This window comes from Meriones unguiculatus, chromosome 6 (genome assembly GCF_030254825.1).
Source record: "Meriones unguiculatus strain TT.TT164.6M chromosome 6, Bangor_MerUng_6.1, whole genome shotgun sequence".
Taxonomy (NCBI): Eukaryota; Metazoa; Chordata; class Mammalia; order Rodentia; family Muridae; genus Meriones; species Meriones unguiculatus.
Window position 1 is genome coordinate 43,672,050 of NC_083354.1, and position 24,563 is coordinate 43,696,612.

Here is a 24,563-nt window from a genome sequence, read left to right on the forward strand (position 1 = left end):
AACCCCCGGCCGGGTCTCATTCTAAAGGCCCCAAGCTGCCGACACGGTTAGCTGCTCCACCAAGTCTGTACAGGTGCCCTATCCCTCCACCATCCCCAGACTGGCCAAAGACATGCCAACCCCTCCCCAGATAACCCACTGGGCACCTCACCTTCTTTTCCCCAGGGCCATCCTGTGTCAGGTTGAAGACAGGGAGGGTTCCTGTGACCACCAACCCCAGCCCCTGAAGGGAGAGGAGGATGGGGTCTCCTGTGCGGCCAGCCCTGCCCCCACTCTGAGTGTTCAGAGAAGGGGCTCAGGCCCAGGCCACCTATCATTTTCTTTCACTTGGTCAGTACCGATAAGGAAGCCCTGAGGGGTATTGACCCTGCCAGCACATCCCTGAGGAAAGGCCACCCATCCCCTTTCTCCCCCCAGAGGCCTTACCAGCGCATCCTCATATACGTTTGTCCACTGCACTTGCTTGGCTTCCTTGCCTGCCAGTACCATGGGCCTGCCCAACACATCCAGGTATTCCTAGGCGAGGAAAGGTCCTAACTGTCCTTCCCAGCTCGCTTTCTCTCACCTGCTGCCATGTGCCACAGTGGCCACCAGGGGTCGCTATGATCCCGTGGCTGGAAGGCGCGCAGCCACAACCCCGAGGGAGGCAAAGGCCTGGGAGGGATGGCCTCCTGCACAACCTCACCTGTGTATTGATGCGGATGGCTCCGATGGAAGGGATCTCAAAATAGTAACCTGCAAAAAGAGGCGATGTGTGCTTGACTGGCACAGCAAGACCCACAGCATGGGGGTGGGGTAACGGCCCCTGGGGTATATCTGCAGCGTTCCGTGTCTTGTTACTCTCCCCCAGACTCTATGCTCCCTGCCACTGCCCTGGCACCGTGACCAACGCTACAGAAGGGGACAGAGCGTAGGGGTCTGAAGAAGCAGTGGAGGTGGGGTGGAGGAAGGAGCCTCATTCTAGACTGTCGGTAACATTCAGCGTTCACCCAAATGCAGAGCAAGATGGATTGATCAGCAAACAGGTGTGGGAGCAGAAAAGCTGGCAGACAGACATAGCAGGCAGATGCCCTGGCAGTGAAATCCAATGAGGTAGGTACCTTTGTTGGTGCAGGCCATCCACTGCAGGGGTGTGACATCATAGTTATGCTGCCCTACAGAGAACGTGAACACGCGTACCTGCCGGGGCAATGAGGTTATTGCTGCGGCCACCTGAGGATGGCCCTCTCCTGTCCTGGGCCCAGCTCGGGGCCCAGCTCAGGGCAGCCACCCGCCGGGGATGAGGCTCACCGTCCGATTGGGCCAATTGTACTTCTCAAAGACATCCTGCACGCGATCCTCACCCCCATCCGTGAACATCATGATCATCTTATTGCAGTTAGCCCGAGTGATGTTGGACTAGTCGAGGGTAAACACAGAGTCAGGCAGTCCTGGGTCTCTCACAGGTCTCCCTCCTGGGAGGTAAGCTTGGCCCTCTGGCCCTCCTCCCGCACAGGAGATGGTGCTTTCTATGTAAGCTGCCTGTTCACTATTAACAAGGCCATCCATCTCTAGCTCCCCATGTCACCAAGCCTGGTCCCTCACCCACCCCTGGCCACCCATTTTTGCCCATCCGTGGGGGCTCACGTTCTGCAGCTGGTCAAAGGCATACTCAAAGCCGGCCTTGTAGCCCGTGGTGCCCTTGGCCACCATGCCCTGCACAGCTTCCTTGAACACCTTCTTGTTACGCACGTTGGCCTGCACGAGGTGTGTGAAGCATGACACAGGCTGCGCCTTCTCGTTGAACTGTGGGGATAACGGGGGTGGTGAGTGGCCTCGGGCTAGCCCCAGCAGACAGCTGTGGCACAAAGCTGATGGTTGTCACGGGAGCACGTTGGGTGGGGGTGAGCAGCTCCCGGCCCGCCTGCCCCCTCGGCACTCACGGAGGCCACGTTCACGTAGTCGTCATCAGAGAGTGTGTCGAGCATCTCACAGACGGACGTCTTCATCAGCTTCAGGGTCAGGCCGCTCACGCTGCCACTCCTAGAAGCCAGGCAGGGGCGTTGCGTGTGTGGGCTCTCAGGGTTCTCCCGTCCATCCCGAGCCGTGTTCCTGGGGAGCAGAATCCAGCCCCCGCCCGTCCCGGACCCGCCAGCCTACAGTGCTCACTCACACATCCACAATGATGACCATGTCCTTGGGCGACGAGGCCCCCTGAATATACCTGCCGGTGAGAAGACTCAGTTAGGGACAGCAGCCCTGGGGCCTGCGGGCTCTTCCCTTCCTCTACCCACTTAATGAGTCATGTGTTTCTACTGACCTCGAACTGCATGGGTACTTCATTAAGTAAACAAGAGAGGGGTGTGTGTGTGTGTGTGTGTGTGTGTGTGTGTGTGTGTGTGGCAGGTGATCCCCAGGGGCAGAGGCCTTCAGTGGCTTGTGTCCTCTGCCTCAGGAAGAGGCTCCACAGAGTCTGGCTGTGTATGAATGGGGGAGGGAGGGAAGGTCATGGCCTAGCAGGGTGAGAAGGGGCAGAGCAGAGGGTAAGGGTGTCTAGGGATCAGATGATTAGGGTGGAGCCGGCTGAGCTGGCACAGGCTCTATCTGCCCTTTCGAACTCCCTCACTGGTCTGATCTCTTAGTTCTGAGTGGGTGTATTGGGGAGGGGAACTGGGTAGGGGGCGATATGGGGGGGCAGAGGCAGCTGGGCGGCTTGCCTGGGTGATGGGATCCATTTTCCAGTGGCAGCGATGTGTGAAATGAAAATTGGATAGAGCTGGCTGCGCCCTGCTCGGAGGTCTGGATATTGGGAGGGAGGGGAGCAGGCAAGAGAGATGGGGGAGTTGAGGGGGTGCCTCTCCTCGACCCCTCCTCGCTCACTCACCAGGGTCGTCTTCTGACATCGTACAGGTCAATCTTCTTGGGGGCTCGCCACGGTGTGGCTGTGGAAAGAGAGGGCGAAGGGAGGGCCTGACTGGAGCCGATGGGAGTTCTGGGAATGACTCAGTTCATTGTACCCCATGCACCTCAGGATGGGCAGGCTTGGAGATGGTGCTGGACAGGCCAGGGAGACAGTGTGCCTACCTGGGTAATAGCGGGTGACCCCTGTGGCACTGCCGAAGACTTGCCACAGCAGCGTAGGGTCTTGCCTACGGTTCTGGATGAAGACGTTCTCCAGGGCCTCCGTCCAGTTAAGCTCATTGAGGATGACGGTGGCTGGGGGGAGGGCAGGGCAGAAGGCTAGGGTGGCGAGCTCCGGGTTGGCCCCTGCTAAACCCGTCTCCGTCACACCGATGCTTAAGCCTCGCACCTCAGTGGCCTGCTTCCTGCCTGCCCGGGCTTTCTTTGATTTTTTTCAGAGGCTGGCTTGGGGCCATGCCAGCTCCCCCAGGAAGATTTTTATCACCCTCCCTCCTCCAAATTATCAAAGGAACTTCTCAGCCTACCCCTCACCCCAAGCCTCAGTGAGCAAGCAGGTCTGTGGTCTGTGGCCCGTGGAGAAGGGCTGCCTGGGTGGCAAGGAACAGTGAGCTGGGCCCCCATCCAGCATGCTGCCTGGAGCCTGTGGCGGGTCCCCCGGGAGCTCACCCACTCAGCATGCACTCCAGGCCGCAGCCACAAGAAAGCAATTAAGGGCCCGCTGATGGGGCTGGAATTATTCAGCTATTAAGGTACCTGATAAGCTGGAAGCCACTCAGCTCCATGATTAATCAACTGGGGCCAGCAGCAGGCAGGGGCAGGAGTGGGGGCTGCGGAAGGGCAGGGCCGGGGCCGGGATCCTATCCCAACCCAGGCACATGCACTCGCACACGCATGTGCGCGTACATACAGCCCGCACCCTCGGTAGGCATCCGCGCTTCCAGCCCAGTGCAGGAACCCCATCCCCCTGTTCCCAAACCTGCCTACCCTAGCAACACACTCGCTGCCATGGGGAAGGGGCACACAGGAGCTCTCATGTGGTGCCACCAGTTACCTGCAGCTCCCTCACCTCTGTAGTTGCATGTGAGTGACACCTCCCTTCTGCCAGGCCTACCCCTCCCACACTCACAGAGCAAGGCTCTTGACCAACCTGGGTGGCATGCTTGTCCTATAACCCAGGGTGTCCTTAAGTCTGCATGGCATGTGTGTGTGTGTGTGTGTGTGTGTGTGTGTGTGTGTGTCTGTGTGCGCGCATGCATGTGCACATGTTTTTATCTATACATTGTCCCCAGACAGAAAAAAAACAAACCAGGAATGATACACCTGCCTCTGCCAGGCCTCTCTAATTTCAGTCTTTCTTCCCAGTTTTCTTCTGCTTCCCTTCTGCTTCCCTTCTGCCACTATCGCCATGATCCCCATCAGAGATTGCCGGTGACAGCCAGAGAAGGCTCTCTCAAGGCTTTTTGATTCCCTCAGAACGAGCTGTGCGCGACAAGCCCTCAAGGCCCTGCCTCTGGCCCAGGGGCCTGCCATTCCCTCGCCCACCCCTCTGCTCTTCCTTTGTGTGGGCTCTGCTGTGGCCCATCTTGCTCCTCAGCTTTCATCGCCCCTCCCCCCTCCATGGTTCCCCTTAACTGACCACAATATGAACACAAAACCTATTTCTACCATTGGCTCTGCCTATTGAACACTGTGTCATGGTCCTGTTTCTGATTTTGAAGCCTAGTGAGTTGAACACTTTCTATTTTTCTTTTTAAGAAGTAAAGAAAAAAAAAACAAAAAGAAATGAGGCCTCCAAGTGTTTCACACAGTGCCATTTGTGAGTCTGCATGGCATGCCTGCCTCTTGCCGGGGCCTCAGTCTCTTTGTCTGAGAAACTTGGAAGTCCCTCAGGCAGAGGGGTGACCCCTGCTGGTGGTGGGCTGTCCATCAAGAAATACCTGTGACCACATGGACGGACCTGCAGGACACACCAATGCAAATACCCCCACGTGCGCACCCCCACCCCACGCCCGTGTGCACACACTCTCAGATCACACTGAGTTGAGAAATGGGGACCATGCCCCCTCAGGCGGGCGATTACAGATTTAATTAAAAGTGACACAGTAAATAAAAAACATATAAAATGTAATTTGTGTGGGTAGCGAGGGGTGACTGGGAGGGTGGTGGGGCCCCTGTTTTAATTAGCGTGCCTGCCTGTGATAGTGCTCCTTCGGTGGCTCCGGCAGGTGGTCTGCGGGAAGCCTGCTGCTGGGGGGGGGCTCCCCCACCCGGCCCGAGGTCACCCAGGAGACTCGGCTGACGTTGAGGATCTCAGGGGGTTCCTGGTAAACCGTAGGGCCCTCCCAGGTATCCCCCCTTTCCCCCAGCTCAGTGGATTCTGACACTGTCCTATCTGTAGGTGCTCCTCACGGTTGTGCCAGAACCAGGGCCTTCAATCTACCGCTGGAGGAAACTGCCGAGGATTTGGAGCAGTGTAGGGAGAAGAAGTCGAAAGCCGAGCACTGGATGAGGAGCAGTGGACTGAAGCGGTAATGACTCCATTTCCCCACTGTGCAAAGCCGGCTGGCCCCTGGGACCTGGCACCTCAGCCACATTTTTCTGGTTCCCCTTTGCCACACACACACCCTCTGGCCGTTCCAGGCTAGGGACTATTTCCCACTCTTTTAACTCTGTGTCATGGAGCGTAGTGGGTTAACTGGGTTTGTGTCTGTTCATGGCAGCTGGTTTGCTGTCCTTAATCTCCACCTTATGCTGGAGTTTCCCAGGCGCTTCTAATAGAGGCAGAGAAAACCAAGGGTGGCAAGGAGCTGTTTTGGGGGGATTCAGCCCAGCAATGAGAAACTAGGCAGATGTGTGGGGTGTGCGTACACACTGGCTCTAGACCACACCAGCGAAGGGAGGAGGCTGTGCTTCAGGATCTGCTGAGAGTGAAGGCCTATATAGGCCAGAGACACGAACACCCCTTGGGTGCAGGGGACTGGCTGGAGGCGGGGGACCTGGGAATGCCTGGGGAGTGGGCCTTGCTCCCACTCGGGTGAGAAGGGCTGTCCCCTCCTCCGTCACACTCACAGCCTTTGTAGATGTCCGTGGGGATCTGCACAGCCGTGTATGAATAGTTGACTTTGTTCTTGAAGTTTGGGTCCTGGACGAAGTCCAGCCTTAAGGCACTGGTCTTGGATCCCCTCTCCACATCTTCACTCTCAGGGTCATCCTGCGGAAAGCGCCCCCAGCCCACATCAGGGCCGGAAAATGGTGAGTGGGGTTGGTTAGGCTTGCAGGTGAGACAGAGATTGTTGCGGAGACAAGAGACAGACGGAGAGACGTGGGCACAAGCTATGGACTCCTCACCCAGAAGGCTTGTGAATTTGCCTGCCCTTGCCCACCGTGTCCACTGGTCATTTGCCAAACTCCAGCTAAGGCCCATACCAGAATGACCCTTCTCTACACCCTTGTGAAGCAACTGTCAGTGGAGGAGGCAAATGGTGGAGCCAGTTAGCAGGCCTGGGCTGCAGACTTCTGCTTCCCAGAACACGCCTCGTGCAGTTACAGTGGGGCCTCAGCAGCTTCGCAGCCCCATACTCCCCTCTGAGCCCCACCCACTCCCTGCACGGCAGAGAGAGACAGAGGGAAAAACGGGAACCAGCCGGCCCTAGCCCCTCCTGGGCCACCATCTCCTGTAGCAGAGTGGATCTAGAGCTGAGTGGGGGCTAGCGCAGAGACCAGGTGACCTACAGAGGGAGGGTTCGCCGTGCCTGCTACTGTAAAGGACTGTAAAGGCCCCCGTTGATTTTCTAAAACGAGCTGCAGCTGCCTGACAGGTGCCAATTACGGTATCTCTCGGCCAGGCAGGCTGGGCATGCGCCGTGCAACCCCCCTACCGCCTACCACCACAAGCTGGCAGGAATGGGGCTGCGGCTACAGAATCGGTGCTGCAGCTATGGGGGGGGGGAACAGGCTCCAGTGCAGGTGTACGAGCAAGGAAGGAAGAGAGCTCAGGGGAAGAAGAAAATACTAGACAGGGAGGCAGTACACAGCGAATGTTCCACACTCCCACACCCTGTTCTCCAACCCAAGACCCTTTCGACTGTGTTCAGCTCAGGTCCCATTCATCGTTTCTTCCCTACGGATCTGCAGGGCGGCTCCTCTGCAGCTCTCTGTGGCCCAGACATTCAGCCCCCCAACCCCGCCCCTCCCATATTTCAGCCTCTAGGTTACTGGCCAGGCTGCTTTCTTCTAACAGGCCACATCCTAGGACACAGCTCTGAAGTGACCTGAGCCTATGTCCTACCCGTCTTCCAGGGAAGGTTTCGGAAACAAAAAATGCAGGCTGTCGATTGCCCTTCATGCCCTCCACCAGGCACACCCACCTCCTGCCCACTTTGGGAAGCTCCTGAAATGCCCCTGGGTGCTGGGTTACGCCAGAGTAGGCAGCTGCTGAGCACACAGGCTGGAGCAGGGAGCCAGCGGTCTGGGAGGCGTAAGCCACGCACGCACGCTTCACTCAGAGGGAGAGGTGTGGGAGAAGAAAGCCCCCCAAATGTCAGCGGCAGATGAAGGGCGCTGGAAAATGTAATCTTCCAACTTTCCCAACTAATGTGACATTTGGATTCCATTCTGATAAGCCTTCAGCTGGGGAACTTTTTCCTTCTCTCCCTCTCACCCCCACCTTCTGGCTGGTAATTTAAAAGTAAATGGTCTAGAAAGATCTCTAACTGTACCTCTGGCAAAGATTTAAAAAAAAAAAAAAGAAAAAGAAAAAAAGAAAACAACACAACAAACAGGAGCCTCGGCGAGTGCGTGCGTGCTGTTATTCATACCAGGCTTGCGGCTTCTGGCCTCTCTGATCCTAGCCCAGCTCTGCCTAGAGCAGTGCTCGTCAACTGGCTAGTTCCAATCCCCCTGCTGGGTAGGGGGCCAGAGCATCAGGCATTTGGAGGCAGGATGGGGTCCCAGGTAGAGCTGGGGTCTGCTGGGAGCAGAGAACAGTGTCCTGGTCGGGATTTGGGTACAGGGCTGCCCAGGGAGCCTCTCAGTGCCACCCGAGCCCAGGAGCTCAGTGCAGTGGGCAACTGTAGTCTCCTGGTTTATATTTAATGCACTGATTGCTAAAATTACAGCCCGCTGCCGAGGGGGGTAAGGAATTAGATTCAGGGTCTAATTAAAGGTTCGCTCTTCATTTGAATTTCAGATTCCAGCTTTAATTTTAGCAACTTCTCCGGGAGCCACGGAGCTCAGCCAAGGGGAAGCGCACCTGCTTCAGCCCACCCCTCCTTCTCCTCGGCCCCCAGCCCTCTCTGAGGCTTCCTGGGCCAAACTGGCACCGTGGCCTCCCACACAGGTCTCCTTTCCAGCCCTCCCACCTCCTGGTGTCATGGGTTACCTCTGCTCCAGGCCGGGAAAACCTCCAGGCCAGGAAACAGAACACTGGACATTGGGTTTTCGGTATCGGCAAACACAGATCAGTGCTAGACACTGTATCACTGTGTCACCCCAAGTCAGACACCGATGAGTTCACTGAACACCATCCGCTCCCTCTTCACGAGGGAGACCTCACCACCTTCCAAGCTAACCCAAGCAGACCTGAGCCCATGGGATATGGAGATAAAGTGGTTTAAGGCCAGTGTTATCACTTCTGGGAGATTATTATAGCTGAGTTGAGCCTCATCTGAAAAGAGAGGTCGGAACTGAGCTGCCTGTGTCTGGGGCCACCAAGCGATGCAGGGCCTCACTATTGGTGAGGCCAGGCTATGGGTCCTCTACAAAGCTTGATGCTGTTTCCTGAGTCCCAGGGAAGGGAGCCTCCACTGTCCTGGGTTGGGACCTAGATGTCACTATGTCTCACTCCTACATGCCTACTCCCAGGAAGGCCCTCTGGACTAGTCCCCCTCCTCTATACTCCCATGGTGCTCAGAGAGCCCCTCATGCTGGAACTGTCCTGAGGGCCAACACTTTACCACCTTGCCAGAGAGGGAGAGCCAGCCTGTTCCACGTTGTGTAGGGAAGGAAATTTAGTCCACATGGATGATGAAGACAGCCTTGGAGGGTCAAGGGCCTCTAGGGAGTTGTGGGAGATGAGGATCTTACCCACAACTCAGAATGGTTGAGTTCAAAATGGCGAGTGCTGACCATAACACCCACTTTACAGCTGACACTGTTGTGACCCAGTTCTTTTGGGTGCGGCTCTGGGGGCTTTCTGTACTCCACAGCAAAGGCGGGACACTTACCAGCTCGGCATCAGCCTTGGCATCATAGTACATGATGTCTTCCTCCTGGTGATGAGAAAGAAGCCTCAGTGCTCACAGCTCAGGGGGTCCCGAGACGCAGCCCGGACCCTTAGGTCCACCAAGGCCTCGAACAGCTCCTTGGATTCCTCTAGGACTGATATGGTCCCTTCCCCCACCCAAAGCTACCCCCAGGAAAAGTGGGATGAGTCACTGCTGCTGGCACCCTGCCCCCGCCACCCTAAGGCCTATCTTCAGGTCTTTCACATGCTCTAGAAGGATATTATACCCCTGACACAGGCTGGTTGAGGGCAGGGTCAGAGCCAGCTTGGTGGCTGAGAGGCCGGCTGAGACATGACCAGAGAGTGAGGAAGATAGAAAGTCAGAGCGGAGCCTGGGCAACAGCGAAATAATGACTTCTCACGGCATCTTCCAATTTCTTCTATTAAAAAGCCTGCTCATTACCAGCCTGTACTTATTAATTATCTGTGATTTGTTGTGAAATGCAAAGGGGTTTACACAACAGGAGTGGGAATAAACAAAGCTGGGCCCGTGCGCCTGCCTGTGGCCCTCACTCACACGCGCCTGCCTGCCCATCCTGGCCAATGCCTGCCTGCCGCCTGTGTTCTTGGCCATCTGCACGTCATAATCACCCGCCGCCCCAGGGACCCGTAACACAAACGGGCTAATTTCATGTTTAATGATCTTTAATCAGAACCGAGTGCAGCTGACAGAGGCCGCCAGAAGGTGAGCCTAGTGTCAGCAAGTGCCATTCGCCCAGAAGAGGCCATCCCACTTCGCCCTGGTGGGCTCCAGGGCCAGGGCCGCTGTCCAAGTCATTCTCCCTAGGTATTCCTCAGCTGTTTTATACAACAAAATCCTTTAGGGTTGCCAGAGGTTCCTTGCGCATCCTGGGCTGTTTGTGTCCTGACCTGTTCCTGAGGACCTGCAGCGTGCCAGGCATTGTGCAAAGCAGCATGCACAGACCCCTGCACTCACTCCATGAGGAGGGGGTGGGAGCCACAGGCTACCCCGCCCAACCAAGGCCTGGCTAGGGCATGCTGTGTGACTTTAGGGTTGGACCACACTCTCTCAGAGCCTCCTTATGCCTGCAGGGGAGGGTTGGGCCAGAAGCTAGGTCTGTGGCTAATGGTTGTAGATGGTCAGTATTTTAGGATGTTTAAGGCGACAGTGTTAGGCTGTCTTCTTCAGGCTGTCTTCTGTACAGGCTACTGGCTATGGGACATAGTGACTCAAGTCAAGCATTCCGGATCAGTGACTGAATGCCTGGCACGCTGCTTGAACAGGAATGTTAGGCCGAGGTACCTCCAGCGGTGTCTACAATGTGTGGGACTCCTGGTGATCCAGACAGGAACGCCAGGGCAGGGACAAAGGAGGCTTTATTCCCAGCCTTCAACCCGCCCTCCCAACTCATCTCCAACCTCATCCGGACTTGCCACCCACCCACCCATCTAGGATGACAGGCCTGGGTTGGGGGCTGAGGCAGGGCCCAGGCTCCAGGGGGCTCAGTCTTTCCCCGTGCCTGGCTCACACAGACGCACGTAATGAAAGCTGACATTACATCAAACACAATAAGGAGTTTCGGTTGATGAAGATCATTCCTGAACACACAAACCCATTAAACTGAGGGGAAAAAAAATATCAATTCAACACACTCGCAGGCGAAAAGAAAATGTGATTTGTTATCTAAAAGGGGGTTATAAACACGGCTCTGATGCTCTTTCCCTCCGTAATGAAAACAGGCGGGCGCAGTGGGAGGACTGCAGATTACAACCTGGGGCTTCACTTGCCAACTTTTTAAGGCAAACCTCCTGCAAGGACAGGAAAGGGCGTGGGTGGGGGCTGGCCATTGTCCGTCTGTAGCCAAGTCACCTTTGGGATGCCCCGCCACTCACTTGGGCCATCTCTTCAGCAGTTCCCACGGTTCTGTTTATTTGTTCTGCGGTTTCACAGTCTCAGTGGAAGATAGAATGTTGGTAGCATCAGAGATAAAGACATCGGAGATAAAGGAAAAAAACGGCATACAGGATTGCCAGGCTCCTGTGGACTACGGGTGGGGTCCAGGTATCTGTCGTCTTCCTGTCCCTTGCCTTGGCTGGTAGCCTGGGCAAGGTCACATGTGAAAATACCCAGTGTGATTTTGCTCTTTGGGATGTAACGTGGAGCTGAGTGTGGCAGGTCGAGCCATCAGTCTGTGGGAGCATGTCCCTGGGAAAGGCTCGCATCTGCTTTTACCTGAACAGCATCAGAATGTTGGCTTCAGTGACTCAGGGACTCATGTCCTGGGTTAGACAAGGAGGTAGGCTACCTAATGAGTGAGCGCTGGGGCCGTTCATCTGTGACTCAGATTTTGACCAGGATATTGGAAAGCTCTCATCAGTGAGTAAATACAAGCTCAGCAAACTGGGTGGTGGTGGTGGTGCATGCCTTTAATCCCAGCATTTGGGAGGCAGAGGCAGGTGGTTCTCTGAATTTGAGGCCAGCCTGGTCTACAGTAGAGTGATTTCCATGACAGCCAGAGCTACATTGTAAGACCCAGTCTCAAGACAAATTAAAAACAAAAACGCAAAACCAAAGGCACCAGCCAGATCAGAGCTGGACCTCCTCCCCAGGAGGCCAACCCGCAGCCCACGTGACAGGCTGAGTGTGGAAAGGACCCTTGGATGATGTGAAATAGGTAACATCAGTGTTGAATGTATGTCCCGACGACTTTCCTCTGTCCCCTGGCTGTTTTGCGCAAGCTTGGCAAAGAGTGGGTAAATCATCTCCCCAACTCACACACATGACCCCCACCAGGAACGTGTGCACACAGGTGGCTGGTGAAGGGCAGGACTCAGTGTGTACCGGAGCCAAGCCGAGAGGACGTGAAGGGTGTTTGCAGCTATGGAGGAGGGTGAGGAAGAAAGTCTGGAATGAGTGGGACAGAGGGTCGCCATCTAGATTTGGTGCTGCCAAGACATGACTGTCACCTGCCCAACAGCCTCCTGTGCAGAGCCCAGACAGCCACCCAGCCACACCAGGGAGGTCATGTGGCCTTCCTCCCATGACCTACTGCCAGCTCAGCTTGACCAAAAAGGACTCTTTTTTTTTTTTTAATTTTTATTTTTTTCCTGAGAGCCGTCTGTTGCTGGCTTGGCAGAGACAGGTGGTGAGCCCTATAGCTGGGTTGGACCCTCGGGCCAGGGGCCACCTGTCTTGTCCAGCTGGCTCTTCAGGCCTTATTCCTGGCTTCACAGGCCTCCCCTGTAGATTCTGTAGGTAGCATTAACTCCCCCATCCAAGGCAGGGCCGTTGCCTCTACCAGACTCCAAGGTCTCCTACTGGAGGTTGAGACCAAAGGCCCTGTCTTCTCTCCTCTCTCCCCCACCCATGTTCTGGCCGTCATCCTCCCTTTGTGGTGGCTTAGGTGGCAAACAATGTTGGCACTGCCTGCTGTTGGCACCAGGCACAGTCCGGCAGGTGGCCCGTCTTCATCTACCGTTAAGCGTTATGGGTAGCGGGCCACCTGCTGCCTGTCTGTGGCGCCACGGGAGGCGATGCCTGCAGATCAGGGCCATGGTCTCTCTAGTATTCCCAAGTCTGTATGTGGGGATACGAGTCTACCCCAGCCAGTTATCTGCTCCCTGCTCTGTGCTATCCACCCTGGGAGATCCACACCAGTGAATTCTAACCTAGCCTCACGAGCCCAGCACTCTCTCTGTGCCCACAACTTCTGGCTAACATGTTCCCCATTCAGAAGTAAGAAGGCCGTTACTGGTCACTTTGCCACTACGGCACTGGGCTGGACACAAGACCAGGTGACAGATAGCACTGACATGGGTCTGGCTGCCCCTGATCCAAAGGAGTCGTGAGTGAGGCAGACGGACTCGGCACTTGGTGGGTACTGTCTGTGAGACAGAGGTCCTTTGCTGTGAGCCGTCAGGAGACAACCCTAAGGTTAGCGGTGGAAAGGGGAATCCTGGACTTGGCCCTATGAATCCTGGGAGAAGGCTGAGCCTGGGAAAGGACCTGAGCTTGAGGCTGGGATTGTGACGTGAGTCAGCTGTCTCTCCTGAGCCATGGAGTGGCTCGTTGTCATTCACCTTCTCAAGGTCGTTGGGCTTCAGGGTGGGTTCTATGCTTGCGAGGGACAAATGGCATCCTTTCTCTGGCCACAGTCGCTGCAAGGCCTGTCACGGACAGCCCCTGCCAGCTCTCCCTAGCAGTGCTTGCTGGCAGGTGGGCTAATGGGCCACCATTAGCACTAATGCCTTTCAGCCTGGCAGCCACAGTGGTAGCAGATCTTCACTGGAACAGCAGTGACCTGCAGCCTGGAAGAAACAGGTGACTACAGCCCTTACATCTGAGGATGTCAGGCAGGCGCACTGATGGGCTAGGTGGCACAGGGAAGAGGGCATCGGGCAAACAAGGCTAGGCCCCGTTAGCTCTGTGGCCATTGCAGCCTGTGGCCACACCACATCTGTCGCAGCTCTGGTCAAGCGGGAGAGCGGTTAGGCAGAGCCCACTTCTGCTTCAGCCCAGGGAAGTTGCACGCAAGGCAGGTATGGGCAGAGATGTTCCGTTTATCACTGGCTTGGCACCCATGCAATCCAATGATTCCAATCCAGGAATCTTTCAGGCATCCCCAGTACCCGCCCTGGCCCGGCATAAGGGGACTGCTGAGATCCATGGACCAGGGGCCTGGCAGGACAGCACTTGGAAACACAGGGTTCTTTGGAAGAATCTGAAGAACAGGTTGGGGCTGTGGTACCCTGTTTGTCTCCCTCTCTGGGGCTTGGACTGTGAGGGAAAGAAAACCAAGAGGAGGGCGGGGCCTGCACGTATTTCTCAACTCCTGCCCTGTTCAACAGGCATGGGAGAAAAGAAGCTGATGGCCAGAAAAAAAAAAAAAAAGGAAATTGAGGAGAAGTGGAGGGTCCGGGACACTCAGAGGACAAAGGGAATGATGGGCTGAGAAGAGATAATAGCTTTAAGATGTGCATTCTAGGAGGAATGAAGGGGGTTCCAGGCAGAGATCAGTAGAGACAAAGGCCCAGGGACAGGAAGGGGCCTCCAGAGATGCATTTAGTGTGGCAGAGCAGAGAAACAAGGCTGTCAAGGATGCATGAGTGGCAGACAGCTGGCCTGAGCGCAGGCTCACGGCTGGGTGGGGCAGGCGGAACCGTGAAGCGGGGAGATTGGATGCGGCAGCATGGTCTGAGTGTCAACTAAGAGCCTCTCTTCTCTTTTCTTTCTTTCTTTTTTGAGACAGGATTTCTTTGTGTAGCTCTAGCTGTCCTGGAACTTGCCTTATAGACCAGGCTGCCCTTGAACTCAGAGATTCATTCGCTTCTGCCTCCCAGGTGATGGGAGTAAAGTGTGCACCACCATCGCCTGGCACCTTTTTTCTCTTTCCTTCCCTCTTTCCTTCCTTCCTTCCTTCCTTCCTTCCTTCCTTCCTTCCTTCCTTCCTTCCCTCCCTCCCTCCCTCCTTTCTTCCTTCCTCCCTCCCTCCCTTCTTCCTTCCTTCCTTTCTTTTTAATTTCATATGTATGAGGGTTTTGCCTGAGTGTATGTCTGTGTACCACATGAACGCCTGATGCCCACAGAGGGCAGAAGAGGGCACTGAATCTTCTAGAACTGGAGTTACAGACAGTAGTTAGCTGCCTTGTTGGTTCTGAGAATTGAACCTGGGTTCTCTGAAAGAGTAGCCAGAACTCTATTAGAGCATGGGTGTGTCCGTGTCTCTGTGTGTGTGTGTGTATGTGTGTGTGTGTTCATGTCTGTGTGTGTGTCTGTGTGTCTGTTTGAGTGTGTCTGTGTGTCTGTTTGTGTGTGTGTACTAGTCATGTGCTGTGTGGCAGGTGTAGAGGCCAGAAGACAACTATGAGGAATCCATTCTCCCTTCCTAGTTTAATGTGGGTTCTTGGTATCAAACTGAGGTTACCATGTTTGCATGGCAAGTGCCTTTACCCACTGAGGCATCTCTCCACCCACCCCCATTTGAGACAAGCGTCTCATGCGGCCCAGGCTGCCCTTGGACTTGAGGCTGGCTCCTTATCCTCCTGCTTCCATTTCCTGAGAGCTGAGACTAGAGGCGTGTACAACTATAGCTGAGGAGGGACAGGACTGTGGTGGAGCGGGGTTTTAGGGAGTCCAGTTAGTTTAGGGGGCAGGGGTCACTAACTCTTTTATTTGTTCACTGAAAATATCATCTTGGGCTAGGGGTAGAGTTCACTGGTTGGGTGTCTGTCCGGCTCAAGATCCTGGTTCCCGTGAAATAGAGGAAGAAAGAGAAACAGATCAGCTGCTGTCCCCCACTCCACGCACCGTGGGAGCTCCTTGCATCCAGCACCACCAGTGGTGAAAGAAGCTACTACGAGGGCAAGACAGGGAGGTTAGCCTGGGGAAGACAGCATGAGCAGCAGGGTTGAGGGTCTGGGTCACAGATATGAATGCTTGGGACCTGACAGCAGCTGTAAATCTCTATTACCAGTAGGGGACCTCACCAAATAGGGGCAATTACCCCACCAGCTTTCTGAGGCACATGGGCCTAGATCAGCTTATCTCAGAGCTAGAAGGAGGCAAGGTATGTCTCCTCTCCATCCTACATGTCAGTCCCTAGATCCTAGGGGCAGCTCTTGGTGCCTTCCTCTGCCTCTCCCTATGTTTAGCATGGAGACTACTGGGAACTGTGGCCTAGACCCACAGAGCCCTGTCAACTGGTCTGGTTACTGGGGACACCTGTTTCCAGGGCTTCCCTGAGACTGGGAATAGCCTTGTCCCAGTCAGATGCTTGCTCAGCAGGAGGGATCAGGAGTCTACAGCTCCAGCCAGGAATTGGTTGGTACAGCGGCTCTGTTCACCCCGACCCTCTAGGCTCTTTATACCTTGTGCCCTGCATTTGGCTCCAAGGTGTTTGAGCCTTCCGGGTTTTCATGGTGAAAGGGAAGGCCGGTCCCTGGGGCCCAGCCAAAGGACATCGTACGAGGACAGACAGCTGTTCACAAGCAAGAGAACACAGACAATGTCCTGTCCCAGGGCTTCTTTCAGGCCAGGGCATTGAAATCTCAGCCGAGTCCCGGGGTCAAGAGGCACCTATGACCCTGGGACTCTCTAAGACTCATCGTACCTCCTCAGGGAATGGCCATGTTAGCCAAGCTTTTCTAATCATGGGCCACCCCAGACCTCTGTGGAGCAACGTTATATTATATTTACATTATAGTTACATTGTACCTACAGTATATCTACATTGCATTTCCCAACACTGAAGGAGAGCTAGTTTTGTGTTTGTTTTTTGCTGAGGGTTGGACAAAGGACTTCATCAGTGCCCCTCCAGGGTGTCTGGGCAGGACACACTCTCTCCTCTGCATGCGCCCTAGCTCAAGGTGTCCTTCCTGGATGCCTTGGATGCTTGGAGGATGGTATGTGGTTTGTTTTTTTTTTTTAATTACATTTGTTTGTTTGTTTGTTATTGTGTGTGTATGCATGCACACATGCCACAGTGCATGTATGTTGGTCAGAGGGCCACACGTGGGAGTGGATCCTCTCCTCCTACCAAGCGGGTCCCGGGGATCGAAGTCCCTATGTTAAGGACATCTTGCCGCTCTGATGTTCGCCATGGTTCTTACCTTGATGTTGTCCTGCCAACGGTGGGCTTTCTGGAAATTCTCTGCCGCATCAGCCAGTCTCTGAGGGACAGAGCACATGGAAGTCAGAGGCTGAGGCAGACTGTCCATCCTACGTCCACCTCCACGCTCTCCCCATGCCCAGTTTTCCCCAGGACCAGGCTGACTCAGGACCTCTCTCTCCCTCACACCATCAGGGCCTCAAAAATCTCTCAGCCCAGATAGTTCTCAGCTTGTCACAACTGTGTCCCCACAGGAGACAGGAGGCCTTCCTGCACAGACAGTCTAAGTGGCTTTTCCACAGGACCCCCAGCACCAGCCCTGCAGTACTTTCAGAAGATGGTGGAGCCACTCCTCCAGGCTAAGCTCCACCGCTGCCCTCTAACCTCTCTAAGCTACTGTCCCCCTCCTCCTCCTCAGGGAGTGTGAAACCCAAAAGTTGTTGAGTGTCTCCTCATGAAACACAGTCTCAGCAGGACCTGTCTACAGTCCACCCCACTGGTCCAGACTCACTGTCCTCTCCAGGCTTCCCGAGGCCCTTCCCACAAGGCTCCCAGGGCCTCCACCCACTTTAACCCTAGTTTCAGTGGCCTTTGACGACGAAGTCCAGCCCTGAGGGCAGAGTGCCCCAAAGCAGCGTAGCTTCATACTCGTCCGTACCATACCTAAGCATGCGTAGTGCCAGACTATGCTGAGATGTGGGGCTGTGACAGACACAGCCAGCCCTGCTTCTCACGGTGGGCAGCATAAAGAAATACGTAACCAGGTAGCATCGCCAGGGCAAGGGTAGCTGAGGGGGATGAGGCTCAGTCTTACTGCTACTGGACCCTTCACAAAGGCGTATGGTGAAGGCACTCGGACCTGGCCACCTCTGGGGCTTCTTCATTTTGGTCCCCCTTATCTCACGTCCTGACTCTAGGTTTCCAACTTGAATCAGAAGACCCCAGTACCCCATCTGTCATCTTGGTATTCTGGCACCCCACCCCCATCCATCAGGCCTGATGTGGCATTTAGGCTCCAGAGAAGAGGGTCTGACAAAGCCTAACAGAGGCCCTTTGAGCTCCTGGACACTTCCCTGGGATGACCTTCAGTCTACCTGAGTTTTTGCCATGTGCCCTTCTGGAACAGGCTCTCTTTTCGTTGCTTTGGGGGGTGCGTGTGTCTATGTATGTGGTATATATGTGTGGGGGTATCTGTGTTTGTGCGTGTGTATGTAGAGGCCAGAGATTGTTAAATGTCTTTTCTTTCAGTTTATTTAATAAGGCAGGGTTTCTTGCTGAACACAGGGCTCACTGATTTGACCTGTCTTGCTAACCAGCTCACCCAGGAATCCTGTCTTCACCTCCCGAGTGCTGGGATTACAGGCAGGCTGCCACACCCACCCAGCTTTTAGGTGGGTCCTGGGAGTCAAACTCTGTTCCTTACACTTGTGTGGCAAGTAACTGAGCCATCTCCTTAGCCCTGGTATAAACCCTCTTCTCTTGAAACCTCTGCCTCCCGCCTTCCACCTTGTCATCACTCAAACGAGCTACTATCCACTGTCCTACTTGCCCCACAAATCACATCTTTCTGCATCCACTCCACACTCAAGACCTGGAACCTTATCTCAGAGTGCCTTATCTCAGTCTAGATCATGTGACTAGACCCCAAGCCCTTTAGGAACTCCCAAATGCTCTTCATGTGAGTTTTCTTGAGGCTCTGACAGACCCTGATCCCCCTTCCCCCTTTTGCAAATCCTGGAACCTTCTTTAGGCTTGAACCCCTAGGATGGATGAGGCCTCAAAAATTCATAATCCTGTAGTACCTTTCTGTGAAGGTGTGTGTGACAACTCAGGTGGATATCACACTACACCAGGTGCAAAGCTCTAGGTATACTTGACTAAGATCCACAAAGCCCAGGGAGGTAGCCCCTGAAGGGACACCTCAAAGCAGGAGCCTTGGGCAACTAGTGCCTCTCCCTTTCTTTTATCTAGTGGACTCCCATCTTCCCATGGACCCCAGATGTACCTCACAGTGGGACTTGAGGCTACTTGGGGGCTCCGTAGAGGCCATTGCCCTTTATAAGTGTTATGTCTAAGGCAATGTGGGAACCAGATTAAGGCCTCTTAGTATTGCAAAGACGGAGAGAGGAGATGGGGCTGAACCATGACTCTAAGGAGTCTGTTCCCTTATGTTTCTATGCTTTTACTCTCATTCTGCTTTCGGCTCTGGCTAGCGTGTGTGTGTGCGCGTGCGTGTGTGCACGTGTGCATACTCTTTTACCCTCTTAGCACACAGCTTTGACCCTGGGATCCATGGGTCCCAACAATATGGGAATCCTCAGGCTCCATAAGCTAGCAGACAAAGTAAAGGGGCATCCAGGAGGGAGGGCCCTGTCCTTGGTCTCCTTAAGCTCACAGAGTCCCATGGGCTCAGAGGCCTGGGTCAGCCCGCTGACTCGTGAATAACGGAGTTGCAATAGCCACGGCAAAAGGATTACTTTTAATCCTCGGTAACGATCAAACCATTATTATTTTTTCGGTGTTACAGATCAATCAGTCCATCCTCGGGTGCTGGACGTGTGGAAACTGCTAAGTAGGTAGGTCTAGCAGTGTGGGAAGGAAGGACCAGGCAGTGGGATAGGGTGAAGTGGGCAGGCCACTGCTGTTAAGTAGAGGGACTGGTCCTGCAGCCCTGGCCTGCATTCAACATGGTCTCCTCGCGCCATGGTTTCACCTCTCTGGCCCTCCAGATCTTTCTGTGAACTGCAGGTAGTAACTGATTCACGCAGAGGGCGGGCAGGCTCTTGGCAGCCTCGTTTCTCCAGCCCTGGCAGCTCTTATAGGCAGCCTGTCCACTGGGGTTTTTCTTGCAGGTTCTCGCCTACTTGAGGGCCTTTCTCTCTTATCTGCTCTTCTGCCTGTTAGCCACCTTCTCTGGAAGTTTCCTTTTGCAGCCTGTGGGCTTCCCGTGGTCTCTACTAGGCAGGGCACATCCGAGAGTGTATGTGGGGGCACTAAGCTTAGCACCATCTGCCTTAGGCTTCTTCACGAAGCCCACAACAGTCAGGCCGACTTTGGGGCGGCCAAGGGGTCCTCACTCTCCTGGAAGATTTACATTCCCAGCACCTTCCTCCCACCCTGTTTAGTCCCCTTGTGATGGGCCAGGGACAGGAGGACGGGGAAGGACAGGGAAGAACACAGGTGGAGAGAACCTACAGGGTCCCCTGGGTCAAGCTGGAGCTGCAGTTTGGTACTGTCCCCAGGGTATCTGCTGTGTATGGAAGATACATCCTGTTCTTTTCCTGGACTCCCAGTGACTGTTCTCCTGGGAGTGATTCCCTGCTCAGACCTTTGGGCTGTGCACTTGGAGCTGCCCTTAGTTCTCCGTCCTCCTGCTACCCCCTCTCTATGCACTTCTGACTAGATTCCTCTAGCCTGATTCACCTCCTCCCCATGACAAATCCCTGACTCCCACCAGGTACCAGTTCCCCTTATACATCCTGGGAACCTTCCTTGTGTCTGACTTCTTGATCTCTGAGCTCAGCGGGGGCAGGGCCTGGTTGCTATTAAGTTTAGGGTAACTTAGACACTAGCATATAGCGGCTGTACAGTGGCTTTTTGTTAAGTCAAGGTCAGAGCATCTCTGGACCGGTAGGGGCTTGAGCTTTGGCCCCACCCAGCCAGGGGTATGATCCCAGATATGTGGTTTGGCCTCTAGGGACCTCTTTTCCTTGCCACACCCTGCAGGGTGAGGGGCGTCTAAGGGCGTGCTGCTGCTGTGATGTTACTGACAGTGTCTTGCCTGCCCTGTGATGTCCTCGCGGTGGTCAGCTTCGGAGGGAAGCACAGTGGGATTCTGAGTGAGGCTGTTTGCAGCCAAGTCCATCAGGATAACAGCAGGCATTTCAGAGGCAATTATCAGAGAGTTTCACTTAACAATCAATTTCCCTCAGCTCCGGGAGCCGGTCTTACAAGAAAAGCCAAGAAAGAAGGGGACTGGCTGTGCGCTGGGCCGGGGACAATACTCTCCTGGGGAGCAGTGCGGCCACCAGTACCTTCAAATTTCACTAAGTTAAGCATCTTCAGCTTAGGGGAACTGAGACAGACAATGGTATGAGATAAGGGGCCTGAGCCATGGACAATACCTGGAGGGTAGGCGTCCCTACACCCTGGGCTGCCATGGGCTTGGGTATAGTGGGGAGGCAAGAGCCCTCAGGTGGGCCCACCATCTTAAAAAGAGGTGGAGTGCTCCCCTGTTCTTGCCTTTTCTATCCTCTTTCACCTGGGAACCCTGATGCCACCCCCAGAGCTGGTGGCATCAGGCCCAGTGGAAGCAACTGCCCATCAAACAGGACTCGTTCAGCTGCATAGCCCAGAGGGCAAGGTTTTAGAGTTTTCAGTTTTAATTAGTTATAGCTACTCTTGCTTCTAAGAGGATATGTGAGGCTTAGAGTGAAAGGCCCTGACTTGTGATGAGCAGGGTGTTGAGATCTGGGGTACAGGGCGGGGTGGGGGTGGGATGAGCCAGGTGGGAGCTCTGAGGTAGAGGCCAGGGCCGGTGAGTCCGGAGCAGAGTGGCAGCACAGGGTAGATGCTCTTGAGCACCCACAGGGGCTGTCGGTTTAACAACGACAGCCTGGCTAGCATTAGACCTGCCCAGCACCCACTTGGGCTAAGGCTCCACAGACTACTGCCAGATGGAGGACTGCAGGGCGCCTCAGAGGAGAGTCTTTTGAGACAGAGTATTAGGGCCACTACCACAGCCCCCAATCAGGGAGTGGTGGATGAGGCATCTTCAGCCCAAGATGGTTGGACAATAAGCCCCTCAAGGCAGGCCAGGTGGGCCTAGCTGGCTAGGCTTACCTGTTCTACCCTAAGCGGTTCCTTTGTCCTTTACCAAGAGAGGAGATCAGTAAAGTGGTCTCCCAGAAGTGTCCAGAGCTTACCAACTAACCCTGGTGTCACTGGGTCCAGTCCTGGTGAGGGCATGCCCAGAGGCCCCACCCCTACTAGCCTCGCCCAGTCCAGCCCTTTCCTGTTGTCACCTTCTCTCCTTCCCCGAGGGCCCCGCATTAGCTCCATATTGTGCTCTGATAGATACTAAATACAGATTTCCAATTTCCAGAGCTGTTATGGTCTAATGAGTAAATAATATACATATTTAAAACTGTCTAAAAACATATCTGCATAATTAAAATATCTGCATAATAACGAGGCAAGATGCAGCTCAGCAAAGAGGGAGTTGGAGACCCAGGGCTGACTGACAATAGGAGCAGGGGTGGAGGTGCTATGAGTTTCTCCTCCCTGACACACTGGCCTTGAACAGACAGTGGTGTGTCCATGTGAGTACCCCAGTCAGGGAGCGGGAGAACCCCAGCTCAGATCCATCTCTGCACATCTTATGGTCTGCGATTGTGTGCGCACAAACGGACATTGTCTAACACGTGGCTTCGGTGGCTCAGACCTCTTCCTGCCACCATCTGCAGCACATGAGCTCAAAGCTTCACACACACACACACACACACACACACACACACACACACACACACACGACCTCACTGACCGTGACCTTCTGAGGGAAGGTCTTGCTCCAATCCCTCCTCATCTTACAGAATTCCAAGGGATAAAGGAAAGTGTGCCAATTTGGGCAGAGCAGGCCAGCCAGACCCATGACTTCTATCCCCTGTGTTGGGGACACATGAGTGGCTTTGCTTTCCTGGGGAGCCGGGCAGGGATTCAGCCTTGCCCATCCTCTAAAGTCCCTTCCTTCATCCATCCAACTCTGCTTCCAACACCACCAGGACAATGGAAAACAAACCCTAACCGGCTCACCCAAATTCCAGCAACCAAAACAGCCAAATAGCAAACAGCCCCTGGAATGGCCACTGCTGCAAGGAAAGGCCTCGCAGCTGTTGATGGCGACAGGTTTCCTAACCTTTTCCCTCACGGGCCATGCATACATTACATGAATGGAAAAAAAAAAAAGTAATAGAATGGATTTGTTTTCTTAGAAAAAGGTCAGAACACATGTAACAGGGGGAAACTCATCTGAGTAGCGGTCTCTCTCTGCGGGTTCCCCGCTTCTGGCCTAGGCCCCCCAACTCCCTGTGGGCTGAGTCAGCTTGGTTATTGATTCCTGAACCTCTCCGTGCCACCCAGGGAGGATGGTTTATGTTTCAATTCCCCAGGACAAACAGGAAGATGTAAACTGTGGTCTGGGATGGAGATGGGGGTGGCGAGACCATATAGCCCCTTCTAGTGTCCCCAAGGTGTGACTTACAGAACCCACAAGTTTCCCCAGAAAATTACTAGATCCTTAAGGACTGGGTCCCTAGGGAAGACGCACATGCAAAAAAGCACATTCTCCTGTAACAGATCTGTTACTGGGGGGGGCGGGCAGGGATAAGAGGGGTGTGCATTTTAACACCAAGAGGATGAAAGACACTTCTTCCCAGGGGGAGGAGGAGGCAAGTGTACCCACAGGTGGCCGTCAGTCCCACTGGCTCCATGGCTTTCGCTTTAACGGAATCTTCAGCCCATAGAGAAAGAGTGGGTTGTGTCACTGGGATGGCAGCCAAATATATCTACAGGGTCGAAGGAACTCTGTGGCTTGGCACATATTGAGGGGAATCAGCTTGAATTTCCAAGGCAGTTTCCAGGACCCAGGGGGAAGCGGACCCTCTTAAGAGTTCCCCCGTGGCAACGGGACGCTTTCCGAGGGCTGAGCATAGACCTAGATAGCCACACAGGGCTCTCATCACAACGTGTGTGTGTGTGTGTGTGTGTGTGTGTGTGTGTGTGTATGTGTCCGTGCACGTCAGTTAAAGGTGCCGTCTGGCCCTGCCTAACCTCTTGAGAGTTAATGAGAACCCCTAACTCTGTATCCCACCCCCACTCTGTCTGAACCCCAGCATGTAGCCTCTATCTCTCTACAGGTGAATTAGTCCATGGTGAGCGGGCGGGGGAGGGGGTTCAATAATTTAACCAGATTTGCTTCCTTTGAGTTCTGACCTAGTATATTCATCAAAGTTTCTCTCAATCTTTACCACCCAGACAGCGTCAGGAAGGGGTATGAGGGAAGCATGGCATTGTCTGAGTTCCCCACAGAGCGCACTGGGGCATTCGCCCTCTCATCAGGCTATACTCTGAGACAAACGTAGCCTGTGTGTATGTGCTCGTGGGTGACAATGGCATCCTCCTTCCACCTCCCACACGGGAGGCCTGAGTTCCTGAGGATCAGCAATTGCCCTCACTCCTCTGGTCTCAGTTCATCTCCTGTATAATGGGAACCAGAGCCCTTCAGAGCTGGGGGACATGAACAAGATTGGGTCTAGACAGAATGCAAGACACGGTCCCATTTTAGACACACAACCCCAGGTCCTGGACTTCCCTCTTCCTCGTCTGACAACTGTTCCCTCCCTACTCCTCAATGCACTTGACCTTGTAACCTTGGCTTCACCTGACTTCTGCAACTGGTGTCAATGGGCTGTCCCGCTCTCTGGCATCATCTTGGCTGATGGTTGCTTGTTATCCCTCAACACCCTGGCCTGATCTCTAACCTGGTGCTGCCACAGCAGGGACCCAGGGTTCAAGAGAGCATCGCCATCTAAACCTACCAAGCTTCCATAACATCCCTTATGATGTCATCACAGTGATAACCCTTTTCACCTCCCTGATCAGACTCTACCAGAGCCCCCAAACCCAAGTTCAGAGCCCCATACCCAATGTGTTGACATCTCTAACACCATGTTGGTTCCTACGTCTCTGCCAGTGTTTTCTGGGTACTCTGATCACTCTATCTTTCTGTTGCATTTTTCTTTAAATTAATTGAT

At 54.4% G+C, this 24,563-nt stretch overlaps 1 protein-coding gene across 7 annotated transcripts in view; it reads right to left on the reverse strand.

Moving 5' to 3' along the window:
* The window catches only part of Cacna2d2 (calcium voltage-gated channel auxiliary subunit alpha2delta 2), a 127,535-nt gene that overhangs the window by 15,552 nt on the left and 87,420 nt on the right, over positions 1–24,563 (reverse strand). For all 7 annotated transcript variants that reach the window (XM_060385320.1, XM_060385319.1, XM_060385324.1 and 4 more), the window contains exons 4-16: positions 16,754–16,813; positions 9,126–9,170; positions 5,971–6,112; positions 3,064–3,195; positions 2,864–2,921; positions 2,153–2,203; positions 1,923–2,022; positions 1,627–1,785; positions 1,291–1,398; positions 1,101–1,179; positions 686–735; positions 427–516; positions 152–223 (exon numbers count right to left, since the gene is read on the reverse strand). In XM_060385320.1, the coding sequence (XP_060241303.1) occupies positions 152–223; positions 427–516; positions 686–735; positions 1,101–1,179; positions 1,291–1,398; positions 1,627–1,785; positions 1,923–2,022; positions 2,153–2,203; positions 2,864–2,921; positions 3,064–3,195; positions 5,971–6,112; positions 9,126–9,170; positions 16,754–16,813 (1,146 nt within the window). The remainder of the gene's footprint in view (positions 1–151; positions 224–426; positions 517–685; positions 736–1,100; positions 1,180–1,290; positions 1,399–1,626; positions 1,786–1,922; positions 2,023–2,152; positions 2,204–2,863; positions 2,922–3,063; positions 3,196–5,970; positions 6,113–9,125; positions 9,171–16,753; positions 16,814–24,563) is intronic.